The sequence below is a fragment of the Salvelinus sp. IW2-2015 genome, linkage group LG11 (assembly GCF_002910315.2).
Source record: "Salvelinus sp. IW2-2015 linkage group LG11, ASM291031v2, whole genome shotgun sequence".
Taxonomy (NCBI): domain Eukaryota; kingdom Metazoa; phylum Chordata; class Actinopteri; order Salmoniformes; family Salmonidae; genus Salvelinus; species Salvelinus sp. IW2-2015.
The window spans coordinates 4,958,626-4,980,709 of NC_036851.1; the positions used below are offsets into that span (position 1 = coordinate 4,958,626).

At 41.6% G+C, this 22,084-nt stretch overlaps 1 protein-coding gene across 1 annotated transcript in view; it reads left to right on the top strand.

Annotated features, from left to right (window-relative positions):
- Positions 1 to 632: 632 nt before the first annotated feature.
- Positions 633 to 22,084, top strand: part of LOC111969683 (neurexophilin-2) — a 102,126-nt gene continuing 80,674 nt past the window's right edge. Inside the window, exon 1 of the mRNA XM_023995860.1 lies at positions 633 to 1,055. Coding sequence (XP_023851628.1) covers positions 1,002 to 1,055 — 54 coding nt within the window. The 5' untranslated portion in view covers positions 633 to 1,001. The remainder of the gene's footprint in view (positions 1,056 to 22,084) is intronic.

Sequence of the window (22,084 nt, forward strand, 5' to 3'; positions counted from 1 at the left end):
TCTCCTCTCCTCTCCTCCCTCTCCATCCCCTCAGGCCCTCTCTCTGTCCCTCTCTGCCTCTCTCTCTCGTCTCTCTCTCAAATTCAATTCAATTCAATTCAATTTACTTTTTGGCATGACGTAACAATGTACATATTGCCAAAGCTTGTTTACCAATGTAAAAATGAGAAAAAATCTCTCTCTCTCTCTCTCTCTCTTCTCTCTCCTCTCTCTCTCTCTCTCTCTCTCTCTCTTCCTCTCTCTCTCTCTCTCTCCTCTCCTCTCTCTCTCTCTCTCTCTCTTCTCTCTCTCTCTCTCTCTTCTCTCTCTCTTCCTCATTCTCTCCCCTCTGACTCGGTCTCTCTCTCCTCCAATTCAATCAATTCAATTCAAGGGGCTTTATTGGCATGGGAAACATGTGTTAACATTGCAAAGCAAGTGAGGTAGGTAAATTATACAAAAGTCAAATAAACGCATAAAAATTGAACAGTAAAATTAACATACAGAAGTTTTCAAAACAAATAAAAGACTTCTCTCTCTCGTCTTCTTCCTCTCTCTATGTGTTTGAGGCTGCGAGAGAGAGAGAGAGAGAGAGAGAGAGAGAGAGAGAGAGAGAGAGAGAAAAAAAAAAAAAAGCAAACCGACGACACATTTTCTCAGCAACCTCTCGAGCTTTGAGTGGAACAGAAGATGCTCTCGTGATCTTCACTCTCATAGCCTATACGTTCTCTCCTTGCGAAGGTGACTTTGCCTCTGCGCGCAAACTTCCCGACTTCCGTCAGCATCCATCCTTCTAAACTATGGATATGCATTACACTAACGAAACGGACCGGAGAAGCTAAGCCTGCAACTAGTTGTTCGTGTCGAAAACACTGTAAAATAGACTGATAAATACTTACATCGAAACTTTTTGTGATTTTTTTGTTGTTGTGTGCGCTCCCTGCCTGCTGTTGCTGCTGTGTGTATGTTAACCCAAGGAGGCTCGTAGTGTCAGGGTGGTCCGCAACGGAAGGTGTGCTGCGATGAAGGTACTCGGTTGGACCATTGTGATCCTCTACCAGTGGATTTTACGGAAGGTAAGCGAGTCGGATAACGGCTGGTTAGGCTACTGAACCTTAACGTATTGAATTAACAGAAAGTTGCTGCACCGTTCTTCACTAATTTTCTTGTAAAATGTCAAACATGTTGTCTGTAAATGGTGGTAATCAAAAGACTTTCATAAGGTAATGGACCCCATCATCACGGGAACATTTTCAAATAGATTCATAGACAAGTAACGTTTAGCCTATAGAGATGTTAGGTCGGGCTCATCTCTAAAATCGACCAAATAGGATAACCTACTATTTGACACTCCACCTGTGTGACCTGCCAGTCCAGCCCAGCTGAGAAATGATGAGATGTCCAGATACATAAGTGCACTTTTCAACCCCACTTTTATTTCAAGTTTTTGGGGGGGTTGACAGTTGCTTGTATCTCATGACGAAGCAGCATATGTTTCCCGAGGATTGTGTTTTTAACAGTTCGGGAGAATGGTGAGCTTCTCTGGAATGGAAGAGCGAGCGCATTACTTTTCCGCACACACCCTGCCACGCGCGGAGGCTCGCTTGGCCGATTTTCAACCGTAAAGCAGCAGGCAGACATACAGCTCCAGATCCTTACTGGCGCACAGCCCCGCGCTTCGCTGACTCAATTATTCCGTCTGAGCGTTTCCCTTCCCCCCACTTAAGCATCCCGCCATTATCTATTTATCTATTTGCGCTGGCAGCAACTTCCTTAAAATTTCTTCAGAAGTTAAAAATGCCTTGGGCTTGTTTTATCTTCACATCGTTTTACTAAGCAAAGAGTTTGTGTTTATTATAGTTGGAATTTACAGTGTGCGTGTGTGTGTCTATGTATGTATGTATGTATGTGTGTGTGTGTGTGTGTGTGTGTGTGTGTGTGTGTGTGTGTGTGTGTGTGTGTGTGTGTGTGTGTGTACATGTTTGTGGATGTGTATGTATGTGTGTGTGTGTGCGTGCGTGCGTGTGTGTGTGTGCGTGTGTGTGTGTGAGAGGCAGTATAGAATGTACTGCGTGAAAATTCTTGGAACTTGGGAGGACTAGTTGTCTTTTATTGTGGACTGAACAAACTTGTTGTTTGCCACTTTGAACCATAAATACGGTTCAATCCTAGGTCATAGGTCATAGGTCATAGGTCATAGGAATGGTCTACATGTGATCAACCATCAAACCCACTCATTCATATAGAGGGGCAATGTTTTTGAAGAAGGTTACAATGGAAGGTTTGGTTAGAAGTGCTTGCGGATGAGTAGCGGTGGTCAAATCTCAAATCTCGCAAGTTCACCATGTGATCTGCATCATAGGAAGGGTCGTGACTCATGACCTATGCACCAACCTTACTATAAAACCCTTTAGGAAAACAAACCCCTTTCAACCAGATACGACATACAGTGCATCACGCAAACAGGCCTGCATTTTTTTGTGTGTGCAGGTATGAAAAGATGCATTTCGGTGACCTTGTGAATATTGATATGCCACACCTCAAATTCTCTTATTACTCTAACATTATTTCTATTATTGATGTCAGTATATTTGACATTATATTACCCTAATTCTCATGATTGTGTTTGTTTATCATCACATGAAAACATGAATCAGAGACAAAAGAACAGACTCACTCAAACGTTAGTAGCTATGGCGACAGCTCAGTAGCTTTTTAGCTATTTTTAAAACGACTTAAAAGCAGCCATGAAGTGTAAAACAAGTCTTTCTTTTTAGCCTGGAATCCAACAGAATACATTGTTTCAAAGTGACAAACCTTAGTGTTACTAGGGCTGTGAGAAGAGGCCGAGGCGATCATTTTCAGCAGTTTGTGTGTGTGCGTGTGTGTGCCTGCGTGTCTGTCTGTGTGCCTACGTCCCTGTGTGTATCTGTGTGTGTTTGTTCGTGTGTGTGTGTGTGTGTGTGTCTGCATCCTTGTGTGTGCGTGTGTGTGTGCTTACAGACAAGTCTACAGTTGACTTTTCAGACATGTTGGGAATGTTAAAAACACCCTGTCATCTGGCAGATTGAGGTTACGCCAACTATTGTGACAGATGACACTTAGTTCTTTTGAGGATTTGAATACAAACTGAAACATTTTACTGGTCATAAATTATACCTGTATTCTGCTCTCACATCAGAGTACAACTCAGCTGCAACTGTATTGGTTTCACTTAATGTTGGAGTTGCACCCATAATGTAATAATGTGTCTTGAAACACTATTTCCAATACATGTCTTCAGGACATTTATAGCATAGAGAGAACATTAAGTAATTGCTAGGGTGAAATCAAGTTATTATTATAAGCCTATGGGCCTGTAGATTACTACACGAGAGGGTTAACGAGAAAGGAGACGAGAGAGCGAGAGGAGAGGAAAGAAGAAGAATGGGGAGAGAGAGAGAGAGAGAGAGAGAGGGAATGATGAGAGAGGAGAGGAAATGGAGAGGGTAAAGGAGGGAGGACCGGAAAGAAGCAGAATATGTGTGAAAGAGAAAGAAAGAGAGAGAGAGAGAAAGAGATTGTTTAGACTCCAGGCACTACGCAGCGTTGGGCGTTGAAGAGGGATGATCACACATTTTCATGGTGGATGTAAAACGACCCATCGCCGTTAGCTGATATGGAATTCTGTTTTAGTCATATTTTTATGAGTAGTATTAAAATCGGATTATTATTATTACATTTTTGATGACCATTTTATGTTACATAGCCTATCTAATATTGTATACACTGACAAAAAATATAAATTCAACATGTAAAGAAAGTGTGGGTCCCATGTTTCATGAGTTGAAATAAAAGATGCCAGAAATATTCCATACACACAAAAAAACGTATTTCTTTCAAATGTTGTGCACAAATTTGTTTACATCACTTTTAGTGAACATTTCTTCTTTGCCAAGAAAATCCATCCACCTGACAGGTGTGGCTAATCAAGAACCTTGTGCTGGGTACAATAACAGGCCACTCTAAAATGTGCAGTCACACAACACAATGCCACGGATGTCTCAAGTTTTGAGGGAGCATGCAATTGGCATGTGGACTGCAGGAATGTCCAATAAAGCTTTTGCCAAAGAAGTGAATGTTTATTTCTCTACCATAAGCCGCTTCCAACGTCATTTTTAGAGAATTTGGCAGTATGTCCGAACCGACCTCACAACAGCAGACCACGTGTAACCATGCCAGCCCAGAACCTCCACACCTGGCTTCTTTACCTGTGGGATCATCTGAGACCAGCCACCAGCCACAGACAGCTGATGAAACTGAATCAAATCAAATCCAATCAAATTTTATTTGTCACATGCGCCTAATACAACAGGTGTAGTAGACCTTACAGTGAAATGCTTACTTACAAGCCCTTAACCTATAATGCTTTAAGAAGTTTGAAGAATAAATAAGTGTTATGTAAAAAATAGATAAATACATTTTTTTAAATAAAGTAATAAATAATTAAACAGCAGCAGTAAAATAACAATAACGAGGCTATATACAGGGGGTACCGGTACAGAGTAAATGTGCGGGGGCACTGGTTAGTGGAGGTAATTGAGGTAATATGTACTTGTAGGTAGAGGTAAAGTGACTATGCATAGATAATAAACAGAGAGTAGCATCAGCGTAAAAGAGGGGTCTGGATAGCCCTTTGATTAGCTGTTCAGGAATCTTATGGCTTGGGGGAAGGAGCTGAGTATTTATGTCTGTAAAAAAGCCCTTTTGTGGAGAAAAACTCATTCTGATTGGCTGGGCCTGGCTCCCCAGTGGGTGGGCCCATGCCCTCACAGGCCCACTCATGGCAGTGCCCCTGCCTAGTCATGTGAAATCCATAGAGTGTGGCCTAATTTATTTATTTCAATTGACTGATTTCCTTATATTAACTGTAACTCAGTAAAATTGTTGACATTGTTGCATTTTGCATTTATATTTTTGTTCAGTGTTTATATCTATAAATATATATTGTATATATAATATATATATACAGTGGGGAGAAGAAGTATTTGATACACTGCCGATTTTGCAGGTTTTCCTACTTACAAAGCATGTAGAGGTCTGTAATTTTTATCATAGGTACACTTCAACTTCAACAAAAATCCAGAAAATCACATTGTGTGATTTTTAAGTAATTCATTTGCATTTTATTGCATGACGTAGTTTACATACACTCAATTAGTATTTGGTAGCATTGCCTTTAAATTGTTTAACTTGGGTCAAACGTTTCGGGTAGCCTTCCACAAGCTTCCCACAATAAGGTGGTTGAATGTTGGCCCATTCCTCCTGACAGAGCTGGTGTAACTGAGTCAGGTTAGTAGGCCTCCTGGCTCGCAGACACTTTTTCAGTTCTGCCCACAAATGTTCTATAGGGTTGAGGTCAGGGCTTTGTGATGGCCACTCCAATACCTTGACGTTGCTGTCCTTAAGCCATTTTGCCACAACTTTGGAAGTTTGCTTGGAGTCATTGTCCATTTGGAAGACACATTTGCAACCAAGCTTTATCTTCCTGACTGATGTCTTGAGATGTTGCTTCAATATATCCACATAATTGTCCTACCTCATGATGCCATCTATTTTTTGAAGTGCACCAATCCCTCCTGCAGCAAAGCACCCCCACAACATGATGCTGCCACCCCCGTCTGGCTTTTTAGTCTGGCTTTTTTATGGCGGTTTTGGAGCAGTGGCTTCTTCCTTGCTGAGTGGCCTTTCAGGTTATGTCGATATAGGAATCGTTTTCCTGTGGATATAGATACTTCTGTACCTGTTTCCTCCAGCATCGTCACTAGGTCCTTTGCTGTTGGTCTAGGAATGATTTGCACTTTTCGCACCAAAGTACGTTCATCTCTAAGAGCGGTATGACGGCTGCGTGGTCCCAATTTATTTTCTGAGGTCTTGGCTGATTTCTTTTGATTTTCCCATGATGTCAAGCAAAGAGGCACTGAGTTTGAAGGTAGGCCTTGAAATGCATCCACAGGTACACCTCCAATTGACTCAAATTATGTCAATTAGCCTATTAGAAGCTTCTAAAGCCATGACATACTTTTCTGGAATTTTCCAAGCTGTTTAAAGGCACAGTCAACTTAGTGTATGTACATTTCTGACCCACTGGAATTGTGATACAGTGAATTATAAGTGAAATAATCTGTCTGTAAACAATTGTTGGAAAAATTACTTGTGTCATGCACAAAGTAGATGTCCTAACCCACTTGTCAAAGCTATAGTTTGTTAACAAGAAATTTGTGGAGTGGTTGAAAAACGAGTTTTAATGACTCCAACCTAAGTGTATGTAATCTTCCGACTTCAACTGTAGGTCCACCAGTCCTATTAATTATATCATTTACAAAGATTATACATTTTAAATTATTTTTCTCCAAACATCGTGTGTTTTTTTAATCATTTACATTTAAGTCATTTAGCAGACGCTCTTATCCAGAGCGACTTACAAATTGGAAAGTTCATACATATTCATCCTGGTCCCCCCGTGGGGAATGAACCCACAACCCTGGCGTTGCAAGCGCCATGCTCTACCAACTGAGCCACACTCTACCAACTGAGCTCTACGGGGTAATCAATAATATATGTTGAAGTCCGGCTTCATTTTGTAATGTAAAAATTGTAGTTTTGGTGGATTAAACTGAAATTCCAACCAACTTTCTGATAGCGATATTTTGGAGATAATTTTATTTTCAAATAACCGAAAGTGAGAGGTTGTAATCTGAATAAAGAGAAAAAGGCCATTCTAGAACACGGGGTGAGACATTCTTACTAATCTGCCAGAGAAGCAGTTCGGATTTAAGTACAACTTTTTTATGACTGAAGCTTTTAGTGAGAGGTCTAATGCTTAAATATTGAATCATTTCTGTTCTCTGATTTCATATTCATTATATAATTTATAATTATTATATAATATAATTTCTTTTTTTTGTGATATGAATACCGATTATGTCCACTTCACCGTCAGACTTTTTTATTGGTATACTACACGGTAATGTACAAGTTGAATTTGTTTGAATTTGTTTAAAGTACACTTATCATGATTTGGTTGGAATTCAGAGAGGTTGGAAAAATGATCTGTATCCTCTATGAGGCTGTGGAGGGATCCAAATTGTGGATTTAAAATAAAACATGAATCATCAGCGTACAATGACACCTTTGTTTTTAAGCCCTGAATTTCTAGCCCCATGATATTATTGTTGGATCTGATTTTAATAGCTAACATTTCTACGGCCATATTAAATAGATATGCCAATAGTACACAACCTTGTTTTACTTCTCTTGACAGTTTAATACTTTCTGAGAAGTAGCCATTATTTACTATTTTACTATACCTAACTTTAACCCATTGTATAAGAGATTCTCCAGAATTGAAATATTCCAGGCATTTATATATAAATTCTAGTCATACTTTATCAAAAGCCTTTTCAAAGTAAGCTACAGTATGAATCCCGGGCCTGGTTTCACAGATTTTTCATAGTGTTCTATTGTTTCCAGTATTTGTTTTATATTATCTCCAATGTATCGTCCATGAAAAAAACATGTCTGATTAGGATGAAGTCTGAGGTCCTGAGCGCTCTGGAGCAGGTTTCCATCAAGGATCTCTCTGTACTTTGCTCCGTTCAACTTTCCCTCGATCCTGACTAGTCTCCCAGTCCCTGCCACTGAAAAACATCCCCACAGTATGATGCTGCCACCACCATGCTTCACTGTAGGGAGGGTGCCAGGTTTCCTCCAGACGTGATGCTTGGCATTCAGGCCAAAGAGTTTCATCAGACCAGAGAATCTTGGTCTCATGGTCTTTTGGCAAACTCCAAGCGGGCTATCATGTGCCTTTTACTGAGGACTGGCTTATGTCTGGCCGCTGTACTATGAAGGCCTGATTGGTGGAGTGCTGCAGAGATGGTTGTCCTTCTGGAAGGTTCTCCCATCTCCACAGAGGAGCTCTGTCAAAGCGACCATCGGGTTCTTGGTCACCTCCCTGACCAAGGCCCTTCTCCCCCGATTGCTCACTTTGGCCGGGCGACCAGCTCTTGGAAGAGTCTTGGTGGTTCCAAACTTCTTCCATTTAAGAGGAGGCCACTGTGTTCTTGGGGACCTTCAATGCTGCAGAAATGTTTTGGTACTCTGCCCCAGATCTGTGCCTCGAAACAATCCTGTCTCGGAGCTCTACGGACAATTCCTTCGACCTCATGGCTTGGTTTCTGCTCTGACATGCATTGTCAACTGTGGGACCTTATATAGACAGGTGTGTGCCTTTCCAAATCATGTCCAATCAATAGAATTTACTACAGGCGGACTCCAATCAAGATCATCTCAAGGATGATCAATGGAAACAGGATGCACCTGAGCTCAATTTCAAGTCTCATAGCAAAGGGTCTGAATACTTATGTAAATAAGTTAATACAAATTCAAAATTAATACATTTGCTCACATTTCTAAAAACCTGTTTTCGCTTTGTCATTATTGGGTATGGTGTGTAGATTGATGAGGGGAAAAAAACATTTAATCCATTTTAGAATAAGGCTGTAACGTAACCTGTTTATTGGGGAGTTTCTCCCATTCTTCTCATACTTTACGGATGCATTGAATGTTATGTCGGAAAAAAGCAAGTTATAAATTATTCTGTTGTGGTTAAAAACAAGTAGGTCATCCAATAGACTTTGGTACAATTTCCAATATCCTAGCCCACATGGACATTCTGTAAGAGTAATGTATTTGACAATTATTTGATGGATCCGACCCCATTCTGTCGACCTATCAACACTTTTTAAACTTTTGGTGCTATCGAGAATGACATAAGAATGTAGTCAAGACGACTAGCATGATTGAGCTTTCACCATGTATATCTCACTAGGTCAGGATATTTAAGCCTCCATTTATCCACTTGTTCCAATATATCCATGATATTCGTGATTTCCTTAAGTGCATGAGGGTGATAGTTTGTCGTGATTTCCTTTACGGTCCATTGAGGTATTTAAAACCATGTTGTAATCTCCCGCCATAGTAACAGAGTCTTGTATTGAATTCCTTCTCGCATCTGCCTACGTGCTCTCACCTTTGCCCTTCGCTTGTGGACTTCAGTGCAGTTTAGCAGTTACACCAGCTGGCCCCGGTGGCAATAAATGAATAAAACCAAAAGCTTACCTTGATTTGGAAGAGTTCCAGTGTTGGATAGCCATAGCCATAGCCAGCTAGCTAACATAGCATCCCTCTCTGTTTGAGCCGGGTGTTTGAGTAGGCTAAACTAGCTGCAGTCAATGCTAGCTAAATCAGTGAAAGTGAAAAAATATATACTATGAAATCTCTCTCTCTCTCTCTCTCTCTCTCTCTCTCTCTCTCTCTCTCTTCTCTCTCGTCTCTCTCTCTTCCTTCTCTCTCTCTCTCTCTCTCTCTCTCTCTCTCTCTCTCTCTCTCTCTCTCTCTCTTGCGTCTCCTTAATTTTGGAAGAAATGTATTTGTGTTAAAACTGTTCAACTATTGTCTTTCTCTCTCTTTGAGTCAACTACTCACCACATTTTATGCACTGCAGTGCTAGCTAGCTGTAGTTTATGCTTTCAGTACTAGATTCATTCTCAGATCCTTTGATTGGGTGCAAATGTCAGTTCAATGCATGTATACAACTATAGCTTGCCCACTCCATAGAAAGCTGCTATATCCGCACTGATTGGTGAAGTAATGTCATGTTGATCTAAATGTAAAACAAATAATTATTATTCAGAGGTTTAAAAAGGAACAGAAAGGAACGACATAAACCGTTACTTTTTGGGGGGATTAAACGGTTCATAACTTTATTTTGCTGGTCAGAACAGTGAAACAGAACGAGAAAAAAAAGAATGCTTCTGTTCAGAACCAAACGATTGGAATGTAATTTTGTTTCCAACCTCTCCTTTTGAAGCATGTGCTCATTCTATTGTCAGTCTGACACCTGTGCCAGCAACTAGAGTAGAACTGTTCCTCTCCCTGCCAGGTCATATGGCTCTCTCTAGGGGAGAGAGGGTAGAAGGGGAGGGTGTGGTGTGTGTGTGTGTGTGTGTGTGTGTGTGGTGTTGTGTGTGTGGTGTGTGTGTGTGTGTGTGTGTGTGTGTGTGGTTTGTGTGTGTTTGTGTGTGTGTGTGTGTGTGTGGTGTGTGTGTTGTGTGTGTTGTGTGTGTGGTGTGTGAGAGGTGTGGTGTGTGAGTGCGTGCGGGCGTGCGTGCGTGCGTGCGTGCGTGTGTTGGTGGTACGTAGTTAGGTAGGTAGGTAGGTAGGTAGGTAGGTAGGTAGGTAGGTAGGTAGGTAGGTAGGTAGGTAGGTAGGTAGGTAGGTAGGTAGGTAGGTAGGTATGAGTGTATGACTGGCAGTCATCCGGCCCATTTTCAAGACCCAGAATCATCCACAATAGGTCCCCTAATCTGTCAAATGATATTCTATGTTCACTAACCCATAATCTGTTGTGTAATCTGTTGCATGATGAAAAAAGCAATCACATTACTGGTATACCAGACGAGTAAGTATCTATCTATGCCTAGTGTATATTTATCATAGCTGCTGTATTCCCTCTGAAACAGCATCCATTCCCATTGGCCAGATCAAACTATAGCCACCAGGATTTTTTATTTTTACATTTGGCCTACCTACAATTATTAATTTCCGTCCCAATTAAATTGTTGACATTTGTATCCACATTTCGGCTAAGACAACCTACTGTTTTTATATGACTCATTGCAGACTACCAAAGACCTTTCTTACAACGAGTACAAAATACCTTGGCCATGGTGCTAAATATTTTCTCTGGTTTTCTTTTGGATTGTCTAGAGATACAACCAGGAGGTTATCAATAATTTCAGACGTGCCAGTATGTTCTATTCATTGATCTCAAGGCCTGCTTCAGACCTCTGGCTGGTTGTACACACACAGCCTTAGCATTGTGGATTCATTGTAGTGTAGCAAGCAAATACGTGTGTTGTTGTTAATCAGCAATAATTAATTTACTCTTCTGCAGGAAATGTCCTATGGAATTGTATCACATCCAGTTTTTACCAGTGCTCTGGTTCGACCTCTCCTCTCTTCTCTTCTCCTTTCCTCAAACTCAACTCTTCTCTCCTCCCACTTATTATCTCTCTCCTATCTTATCCTTCTCTCCTCTCGTTTCTTCCTCTTCTCACCTCTCCTCTCTCTTTTCTTCTCCTCTCCTCTTCTCTCCCCCTGCCTCCCCTCCCCTCCCACCTTCATTCCCTAACCCTCATATTTTTTCCCTCCCTTCCCCTTCTACCCTGCCCCTCTCCCCCTCCCCTCCTGCCTCCCCCACCCCCCCTCCCTCCCTGCCAGTGCTCTGCTTCCTCTTGGGGAGGCCTGGTCTACTTCTTCTTCACTTCTTCTAAAAAAAATTAGCCCCATCTGTTCAGGCTCTCTGCTGGTGGGCCATGGTTGTTAAATTAGATGGCTTCTGATCCATCCATCTATCTGGCCTGATCTGGACACTCCTCACAACTCTCTCCCCTACGTCCACAGGGGGGCACACCTCAGGTCATTAACTATCAGACACTACGGTTGGACTACGGATCGGATGGTGAGGGGAGGAGGGGCTGCCGTCTTTACTGGTGGTGCTAATGGTTGCTCTCCGTGATCATATTCGGTATCTCCTCTCCCCGCCATACTGCCTTCCTGCCTCCCAGTAGGGTGGGGAGAGGAGAGGCAGAACGAGAGCACTGGGCTCCAGATCAGACCTCAGCCTGTCTGGATTGGCCAGGTCTGGGTGTATGGTGCCCTACAGTACATGGTGCCAGCCTGCTCTGGAGCTGACCATAGCCAGCTGCTGCCCTACTCCTCCAGGACGCCCCTCTCTCTCTGCCCAGCGGGGAGGGGCTTCCTCTGTACTGGGGCCAGCCTGGTAGTGGTGAAGGTGTGGTGGTGGAGGGGTGCTTCCAGTACTAGTCTCCGCCTGAGAGGCCCACAAATGCTGATGCCAAGGCGACGTAAGGATGCCTGAAACCTGCCGGGTCTAGCTAGTCTACTCTGGCCCCATGTGTGGTGTAGCTAGCACATGCCTCGCATTTCAATTCACTCACAAAGCCCACACACAGACACACAGCCCGATAACAGTCCAGATCACTGACGACGACGATGAAACAGCTTTTAGGGAGGAGGTCAGAGACCTAGCAGTGTGGTGTCAGGACAACAACGTCTCCCTCAATGTGGGCAAGGCAAACAAGCGTATCGTGGACTACAGGAAACGGAGGGCCGAACACACCCCCATTGAAATCGACGCGGCTGTAGTGGAGCAGGTCGAGAGCTTCAAGTTCCTCGGTGTCCACATCGCTAAGGGCCTGTCATGGTCCGAACACACCAACACAGTTGTGAAGAGGGCGCGACAAAGTTCTACAGCTGCACCATTGAGAGCATCTTGACCGGCTGCATCACCGCTGGGTATGGCAACTGCACGGCATCCGAACGCAAGGCGCTACAGAGGGTAGTGCGTACGGCCCAGGCGGTGTCAGAGGAAGGCCCTAGAAATTGTCAAAGACTCCAGCCACCCGGGCAAACAGTACTGGAGCGCCTAGTCTGGGACCAAAGGCTCCTAAACAGATTTTACCCCCAAACCATAAGACTGCAGAACAGTTAATCAAATGCCTACCCGGACTATTTACATTGAACCCCTGTATTATGTACATTTTTATTTGCACCAGCTCTATGCACACTCACTAGACTCTAGCCACACACTCACATGCATACATGTACGCACACACACACACAAACACACACAACATACGCTCAGATACACAAAACACAGACTGCATATTGAGTCCACACACACACACACACACACACACACCACACACACACACACACACACACACCACACACACACCACACACACACACACAACACACACAACCACACACCACACACACACACACACACCACACACCACAGTCACTCTTTCGCAACCTTCACACACACACTGCTGCTTACTCTGTTTATTATTATCCTGATTGCCTAGTCACTTTTACCCCTACCTACATGTACATACTGTGTTACCTCAATTACCTTGTACGCCGGCACATTGAATTGTCTTCAAATCATCAAATCAAATCAAATTTTATTGGTCACGTACCATGGTTAGCAGATGTTAATGCGAGTGTAGCGAAATGCTTGTGCTTCTAGTTCCGACTTGGTACCTGTACTCCTTGTGTATAGCCTTGCTATTGTTATTTTATTGTGTTACTATTTCCTTCTTTTTTATATATATATATATTATTTTTTTTTCTTACTTTTTAAATTTGCATTGTAAGTAAGCGTTCCACGGTAAAGTCTACACCTGTTGTATACGGCGCATGTAACCAATGACATTTGATTGGATTTGACACACACAGTCACAACACACACATTCCTTGCTCAATGGATGGGTGACAGAGCATCACAACGGCATTGTGTTTGTGTAATCACTCAGCATACAACTGCTCCCCGAAAAGAAGAAAAGGCAGGGAATTATTTTTTCAGAGTAGACGATAATGTCTAAAAAAGGAATCAATTTCACAATATCCCGGGCAATACGCTCATCCCAAGTAAAAATCTATGTGACAGATACAGCTATATATCACCACGCAACCAGCAGAGCACACTGGAAATGAATAGGCCAAACATAAATATATTACTGACGCTAAGGCATGGAAAGCCATGGAAAACGAGGAAACGCTCGCATATACTGTGCCTCTGTTGTCAGCGTGCGAAGGGGGTAGACAAAGAGTGTATTTATTACACTGCAATTACCATTGAGGTATCACAGGCCTAATGGCAGTGGAGAAAATGAACACTTTGCGGGAACCGATAAAGGGGACATTATAGCAGGGTTTGTCATGCCCTGTGAGCCTCTCCTCCTGGTGGTCCACTATCCATCACAACCGCCACACCACATCTGCCTTTAGAATGCACCTGCAGAGAGAGAGAGGAGGAGAGAGGGAGGGAGGCAGATGGAGGGAGAGGGGAGAGAGAAATAGACAGGAAGAAAAAGAAAGAGGGAGAGTGTCACTGCAATACAGGAGAGACGAGTGAGGACTATAAGAGGCATCATCATCATCATCATCACTTATGTTAACTCTGTGTGGTGAGTCTGCCTTCACCGTAGTGGTGTCTCTTTTAAGTGCCTCTTTGCATGTATCTAATAATACCGAAGGAGGGGAGTTTATTGTCTTTAGCAGATGTCGTGGTCAGCCCTACTTTAGATTGGGAGTGTAGTGTGTAGGGTGTTCAGCAGATGAAGGGGTCAGCACTTCTTTAGATTGGGAGTGTAGTGTGTAGGGTGTTCAGCAGACAAAAGGGTCAGCCCTACTTTAGATTGGGAGTGTAGTGTGTAGGGTGTTCAGCAGATGAAGTGGTCAGCACTTTTTAGATTGGGAGATGTAGTGTGTAGGGTGTTCAGCAGACGAATGGGTCAGCCCTACTTTAATTGGGAGTGTAGTGTGTAGGGTGTTCAGCAGATGAAGGGTCAGACTTCTTTAGATTGGGAGTGTAGTGTGTAGGGTGTTCAGCAGACGTAGTGGTCGCCCTACTTTAGATTGGGAGTGTAGTGTGTAGGGTGTTCAGCAGATGTAGTGGTCAGCCAACTTTCTTTAGATTGGGAGTGTAGTGTGTAGGGTGTTCTGCAGATGAAGGGGTCAGCCCTACTTTAGATTGCTCTGATGCTCCAGTTAGAGAGGTCCCCAGTCGTGGCTGAGATGTGAAATGTGAGCAGTGAATAAATGTGTTCCCCTCTATAGCTCTGAGGAAGGCTATGAAATAGATCACATCATAAGGGACGGAAGGACTGGTTGGCACTGATCGTCTTAGCACCACTGTGGTTGTTTTTTAAATCTTAGTTACTTGTACAGTGCCTTCAGAAAATATTCAACCTTGACTTTTTCAACATTTTGTTGTGTTACAAGGTGGGATTCAAATTGATTTAATTGAAAAAAAATTATCAGCGATTTACGAAAAATACTTCCTACGGTCAAAGTGGAAGGAAAATTATATATTTTTTATTGTTTTTATGGAAAATATAACACGAATATATCTTAATTAATTGATAAGTGTTCATATTCAACCCCCTGAGTCAATATATGTTAGAATCACCTTTGGCAGCGATTAGAGCTGTGAGCCTTTTTGGGTAAGTCTCGAAGAGCTTTGCAATACCTGGGTTGTACAATATTTGCCCGTTATTCTTTTTTAAACTCTTCAACCTCTGTCAAGTTGGTTGTTGATCAATGCTAGACAGCCATTTTCAAGTTTTGCCCTAGATTTTCAAGCTGATTTAAAAAGTGTAACTAGGCCACTCAGGAACATTTAATGTAATCTTGGTAACTAAATCTTGTAGGGCTGGGCGATATGGCCAAAATATCATTTCACGGTATGTCATTTTTTTATGGTATGACGGTATTACATGGTATTTTATGTTTTTGAATAATAAAAGTTCAACATTTGCTTTATGAGTAGTGCATGACTCTAGGGTGGCAGCACATACGTTCTAAGTGACTTCATTTTGATTTGTTTTATACTGTACAATTCAACTTCAACCCAAAATGTTAGCGTTTTCTGCAATCATTTGAGATCATTCTACACTGCCATGTAGATGAATGAAAATGCCAGGGAGGAGTTCCTCTGACATGGTAGGAACCCAAGTGTTTCGTCGTGGACCCTATAACCTTTGGCTAACCTGAATGTTTTGTATTAGATACTTTATGTAGCTAACATATTCACTCTTTGTGTATTCCTTTTTGATTTAGAAGATACTGTTGCACAAACAACATGATGATTTAGGTCTACACCATCACTGGTATTATCAAGCTGTATAGCTAATTACGTTTACTCTGACTCAGTACATTCATTAGCTAGCTAGATAGATAGCCAGCTAACTAGCGATTAGCATTAGATGCGAACACAATTTAGGCCCAACTTGCTAAGAAAAGATGCGAACACAAGATGCGAACACATTTGTTTTATACTGTACAATTCAACTTCAACCCAAAATGTTAGCGTTTTCTGCAATCATTTAACCTTTCACGAGCCTCTACCCCGGGTCCGGGAGCACCCCCCACCCCCCCCACACACTAATTAGCATAGCTAGCATAGCTTCAAAAGTAGATAGTAGCATCTAAATATCATTAAATCACAAGTCCAAGACACCAGATGAAAGATACAGATCTTGTGAATAAAGCCACCATTTCAGATTTTTAAAATGTTTTACAGGGAAGACAAAATATGTAAATCTATTAGCTAAACACGTTAGCAAAATACACCACTATTCTAACTCCATCAGTTTCTTACTCCTTCAGGTGCTATCACCAATTCGGCTCAACTAAGATATTGATATCCACTAACCAAGAAAAAACCTCTTCAGATGACAGTCTGATAACATATTCATGGTATAGGATAGTTTTTGTTAGAAAAAAGTGCATATTTCAGGTAGAAATCACAGTTTACAATTGCACCCACCATCACAAATCGACTAGAATTACTAGATAGAGCAACGTGTATGACCAATTTACTCATCATAAAACATTTCATAAAAATAGACAAAGCATAGCAATGGAAAGACCCAGTTCTTGTGATTTCAGACCATATTTCAGATTTTCTAAGCGTTTTTCAGCGAAAACACAATAAATCGATAAGTTAGCATACCACATGTGCAAATGTTACCAGAGCATCGATTCCAGCCAAAGAGCGCTATAACGTAATCACCGCCAAAATATATTAATTTTTTCACTAACCTTCTCAGAATTCTTCCGATGACACTCCTGTAACATCATTTTACAATATACATATACAGTTTGTTCGAAAAGGTGCATATTTAGCCATACAAAACCGTGGTTACACAATAAAAATACTAGGAAATCAAGCCTCAATATGTCTGACGTCATCTATCAGAGTGATCTAGTTTAATTGAAAGCTAATCATATACTTGACTAAAAAATACAGGGTTGACAGCAATCGAAAGACAAATTAGTTCTTAATGCAACCGCTGATTTACATTTTTAAAATTATCCTTACTTTTCAATACAGGGTTGGCCAAGTGAAGCTATACCAAACAAAATGGCGAAATATGCGTTTAAAATATTTCGACAGAAACACGATTTATCATATTAAATATTGCTTACTTTGAGCTGTTCTTCCATCAGATTCTTGGGCAATGTATCCTTTCTATGTTATAAACGTCTTTTGGTCGATAGATGTCCTCTGTCCTTCGAAATGTCCACCACCAACGACCGACACCCTAAAACGTGTCCAAACTTTCAGAGCGCACAACAAAGAAATTCCTCAAAATCGCACTAAACGGATATAAATTGATATAAAACGGCTCAAATTAACTACATTATGATGTTTTTAACAACTATAACGACTGAAAACATGACCGGAGAAATATTGCTGGTTAGAAAACGATTTGGAACGAGGCAGGTCCGATGGCCTTGACGCTTCAGGCGCACGTTGAGAAATGGAGGTCTCTGTACATTTTGGTCTTTTGTAATGGCTGTGAACGTCCCATCGATTTCATTGAAAACGTGATGACGTACAGACACCCAGAGGAAGACGTAGGCAGTGTCGGTTTCTTCATAGCATTCACTGTGGCCTTATAAACAGACCCCAGATCAGAGGTAAAAATTTCTGAAATCTGAACCCTGTCATGAAAAGTGCTGTAGAAATTGTTCTGTACCACTCAGAGACAAAATTCCAACTTCTATAGAAACTAGAAGGTGTTTTCTATCCAATAATAACAATAATATGCATATTGTACGATCAAGAATTTAGCACGAGGCAGTTTAATTTGGAGACACAAATATGCTAATGCGGAACAGCACCCCCTATAGTTGCAAGAAGTTAAGATCCTACTACACTGCCATGTAGATGAATGAAAATGCCAGGGAGGAGTTACTCTGAACTAGCTTTCAAATGCTGTCCATACTCAAACTAGCTGTTTGCAGATGTAAGAAACACAAACTAATAGTGTAGTTATAGAACAAACGTGGATTTATATTAACCCTTGTGTAGTCTTAGCATTCTGTATACTCCCCTTGTCCTAAGAGTAAAAAATGACCCGCCTTCAATAAACCCCTAAAGTAAAATAGCTTAATTACATTTTTTACCCTAAAACTATTTTGCATGAAGAAACAACCTGTCATTCATCACAAACTTTGTGAATATCTGGGTTCACAATGCAGAAAGACTGCATATAATCAGTGGACGCCACTCGTTTTAATTACAACACACCTGACATGATTGTTTTCTTTACTAAAGTAGAGGATTATTATTATTATTATTATTATTATTGCTAAAGGTACTGCATAGGTGTAAACACATTTGTATAGCCTAAGAAAGTAGCAGAAATGTGCAGGAAGTAGTTTTGAATGCATTTTATTGAAGGGAAACAACAGTCTTGAACCTTTTTGGCAACATAGTGATATATTCTTATATGCTGTACAATGAGGAATTCAACTACAAAACACTAGTCTTCTCACATTTTGTTAACCATTGCCCCCACCCACAAGGTGTATAAACAACAACAATAAATACGAATAAAATAAGATAATCGATACAAAACAAAATGTGAAGATCATAAATCAATCAACTCTAATTAGCACATGTAGGACAGTAAGCAAGTGTGTGTGCATGGACTTTGCAGATGTATTTCTCACGTGCAGCACATAGTATTTGTTTTACTGTCCTTCTTTGGGGGGCAGCATTGACATATCCTCCTCTTGCCTGCCCCAGCTGCAGCCTCAGGTGAATCAGAACAAGATCCAGCCCCCTGAACAGCTTTCACAAGTGCTGCAGAGGCTGCTGTGGGGTTACAAGTATCTTTCCCAGATGCTCCAGAAACACCCTCCTCTTGTTCCGCTTATCAGGCATCCAGGTAGGGTTGATCTTGTTCCATATCACGAAGGCATTCAATGAGGACACATCAATGAAGTTTTGGAAGATGACCAGGGGCCAGCGGGCAGTCATCCTCCTGCAGCTGTAAGTTCCAATCACCTTGTCCAGGTTGTCCACGCTTCCTTTGTTGTGGTTGGAGTCCAGGATGATGGCTGGCTTCCTGTCCTCACGATCACTGATCTCAGCCGTTTTGTGCAGTGTGCTCAGGAGGACCACATTCTTGTTCCTCTTTGGGAGGTAAGAAACTAGAGTGGGGGTGGGGGTGAAGGCAAACTTAGATGAGAAGGCCTCTCTCCCCCTTGTTGTGAGGAGTGCAGGGGGGAGCTCAGGCTTGTTCTTTCTAACTGTGCCTCCCATGATCTTTCTTTCTAACTGTGCCACCCTCTTCAGGAGCTGCTGGCTGAGTTCAATCAGTAGCACACAATCTCAAATTCTCATCGTGTGTGTGTGTGTGTGTGTGTCTTTGTCTTTTTTTGTGGTGTGTAAATGATTTTATAACTGCCGGGTCAAAAATGACCCTAAGACAATATTTGTACCCTGGTGTTGTACAGCTGTCATGGAAATATGAACAAAGGAGATGTTTCACTTTTTCTAATGTTGTTGTCACTCTAGGAAAAGTCATGCAATTTCAAGTTGAAAAAAATATCATTTTGAGGGTTTTCTCTGCCGTTAAACATAGTGGCAGGTCATTTTTTTTACCCTTAAGGCAACACAAGGGTTAAGACAGAAAGTGAAAACAGCAACGTTGTCATCAACATTGTTGCGTGTGCTGCATTGACCCTTCAGACTGAAAGCAAGTGTCTCGTAGTCGAGGAACAACGAATGTGCTCCTTAAGTGACGGGTGCGGGGCTAAGTCTGTGTGGAAAGCAGCATGGAGAGAGAGCGGAGAGAGATGACTCAAGTAGCGAAGTAAACTACAAAAATGGACATGGCGTATCACATTTATCAAACCAAACATTCAAATACCATTACAGAAGGTAAAGTAAAAATCCAAACCGGTCCGTGCATAAATACCGGTATATCGTAAAATACGGTATACCACCTAGCCCTAAACTCTAGTGTATATTTGGCCTTGTGTTTTAGGTTATTGTCCTGCTGAAAGGGGAATTTGTCTCCCTGTGTCTGTTGGAAAGCAGACTGAACCAGGTTGTCCTCTAGGATTGTGCCAGTGCTTAGCCATATTCCGTTTCTTTTTATCCTAAAACTCTCCCCAGTCCTTATTGATGAAAAGCATACCTATAACATGATGCAGCCACCACCATGCTTGAAAATATGAAGAGTGGTACTCAGTAATGTGTTGGATTTGCCCCAAGCATAACATTTTGTATCCAAGACAAAAAGTTTGTTTCTTTTCCACATTTTTTTGCTGTATTACTTTCATGCCTTTAATGCAAACAGGATGCATTATTCTGCACCGGCTTCCTTCTCCACTCTGTCATTTAGGTTAGTATTGTGTAGAAACTACAATGTTGTTGATCCTTCTTCAGGTTTTTCCTATCACAGCCTTTGAACTCTGTAACTGTTAATTAAATCAATTGATGAAGTCCCAGAGTGGTTTCTTTCCTCTCCAGCAACTGAGTTAGGAAGGACGCCTGCATCTTTATAGTTACAGGGTCTATTGATACACCATCCAAAGAGTGATTAACCTCACCATGCTCAAAGTGATATTCAGAGTCCGTTTTTTGATGTTGTTGCTATCTACCAATAGGTGCCAATAGGTGCTGAAGAGTGTGTGCACTATGTGTGTGTACCAAGGTGGTTTGAGTTATTAGACAGCCTTGGGTTTTCACAATGTTGTTGGTGATTAATAGTGACACACCTGGGAGAGATATATAGAGGACGATTTTGTGCATGTAATGAAATATTAAAGTGTAATCCCAGAGACACCAAATATCATAACTCATACTGCACACGGGAGTGCTCAGGGTCAGGCCGAACCCTGTGTGTGTGTGTGTGTGTGTGTGTGTGTGTGTGTGTGTGTGTGTGTGTGTGTGTGTGTGTGTGTGTGTGTGCGTGCGTATGTGCGTGTGAGTGCCCGTGTACGGCCGGCTACAGATGTGACTGGGCTATTAGGATTAGTTTCTATCATTTTTTAATATCTCTACCATTGTGCCTCGTAATGCATTAATTCAGACACACATTGAATTTATTGGAGAGAAAAAAAATCTGTGGTCCACAGCTGAAATGATGACCCTGCTAAGCCAGACGGAAAGCACTGTACCTTTTGAAATACACACAATAAATACAGAAGAGATTGGAAATCATTTCCAAAAATCCGTATTAGACAGACATATACAAGTCTCTAGGTTTTTATTAAGATAGATGCACTATGTAATAATAGATATGGTGTATTATCCTTAAATCAGAGGATATATAGTAGTGCTGGGAATTGCTAGGGACCTCTCGACACAATATTATCACGATACTAAGGTGCCAAAATGATAGGTATTATGATTTTCACGGTTCTCCTGATTCTATGTCTGTTGCGATTCAATACTGCGATTTGATGTTCCAAACATGTTGCTCACCATTTGTCTGCTGCGGAGGGACAAGAGAGAGCGTGACAAAATTAGTTTTGATCTGTCATGGCTCACTATGTAAAAAGAAGATGAAGAACAAGCTATGAAGGAAAAACACTGTCATTTTTGTGCAGGTACAGCTGACTAGCACAAAAATAATATTGCAATATTGTCAAAAATACTATCCCGAAATGTAATTGTATCATTTTTTTTGCACATAACTAATAAATAAGTGGAAAATGTTAAAGAAAAGGGAAGACTTTTTGTTATTTTAGAATTATAATGTCCAGGAAAAGTTCAACATTTGTCCATAAAGCCTTTATGTCATTTTTCTGTTGGCAAGACTGTATGGCAAACATATAATTTACCTGAAGAGAGCACAAGCACTATTTGAACACCAATATATCTAATTCATCTTCTGCACCTGCCTTTCAATCCTGGCCAACCTGTCACATCCTGCTCTCCTTCCTTCTTTCCTTTTGCTCTCTCTTTTCTCTTTCTTTCTCTTCCTCCACCTATTCCTCGTCCTCCACCAATTATTCGTCCTCCACCCATTCCGAGTCCTCCACCAATTCCTCGTCCTCCACCTATTCCTCGCTCTCCACCATCTTCCTCATCCTCCACCTATTCCTTGTCCTCCACCTATTCCTCGTCCTCCACCTATACCTCATCCTCCACCTATTCCTAT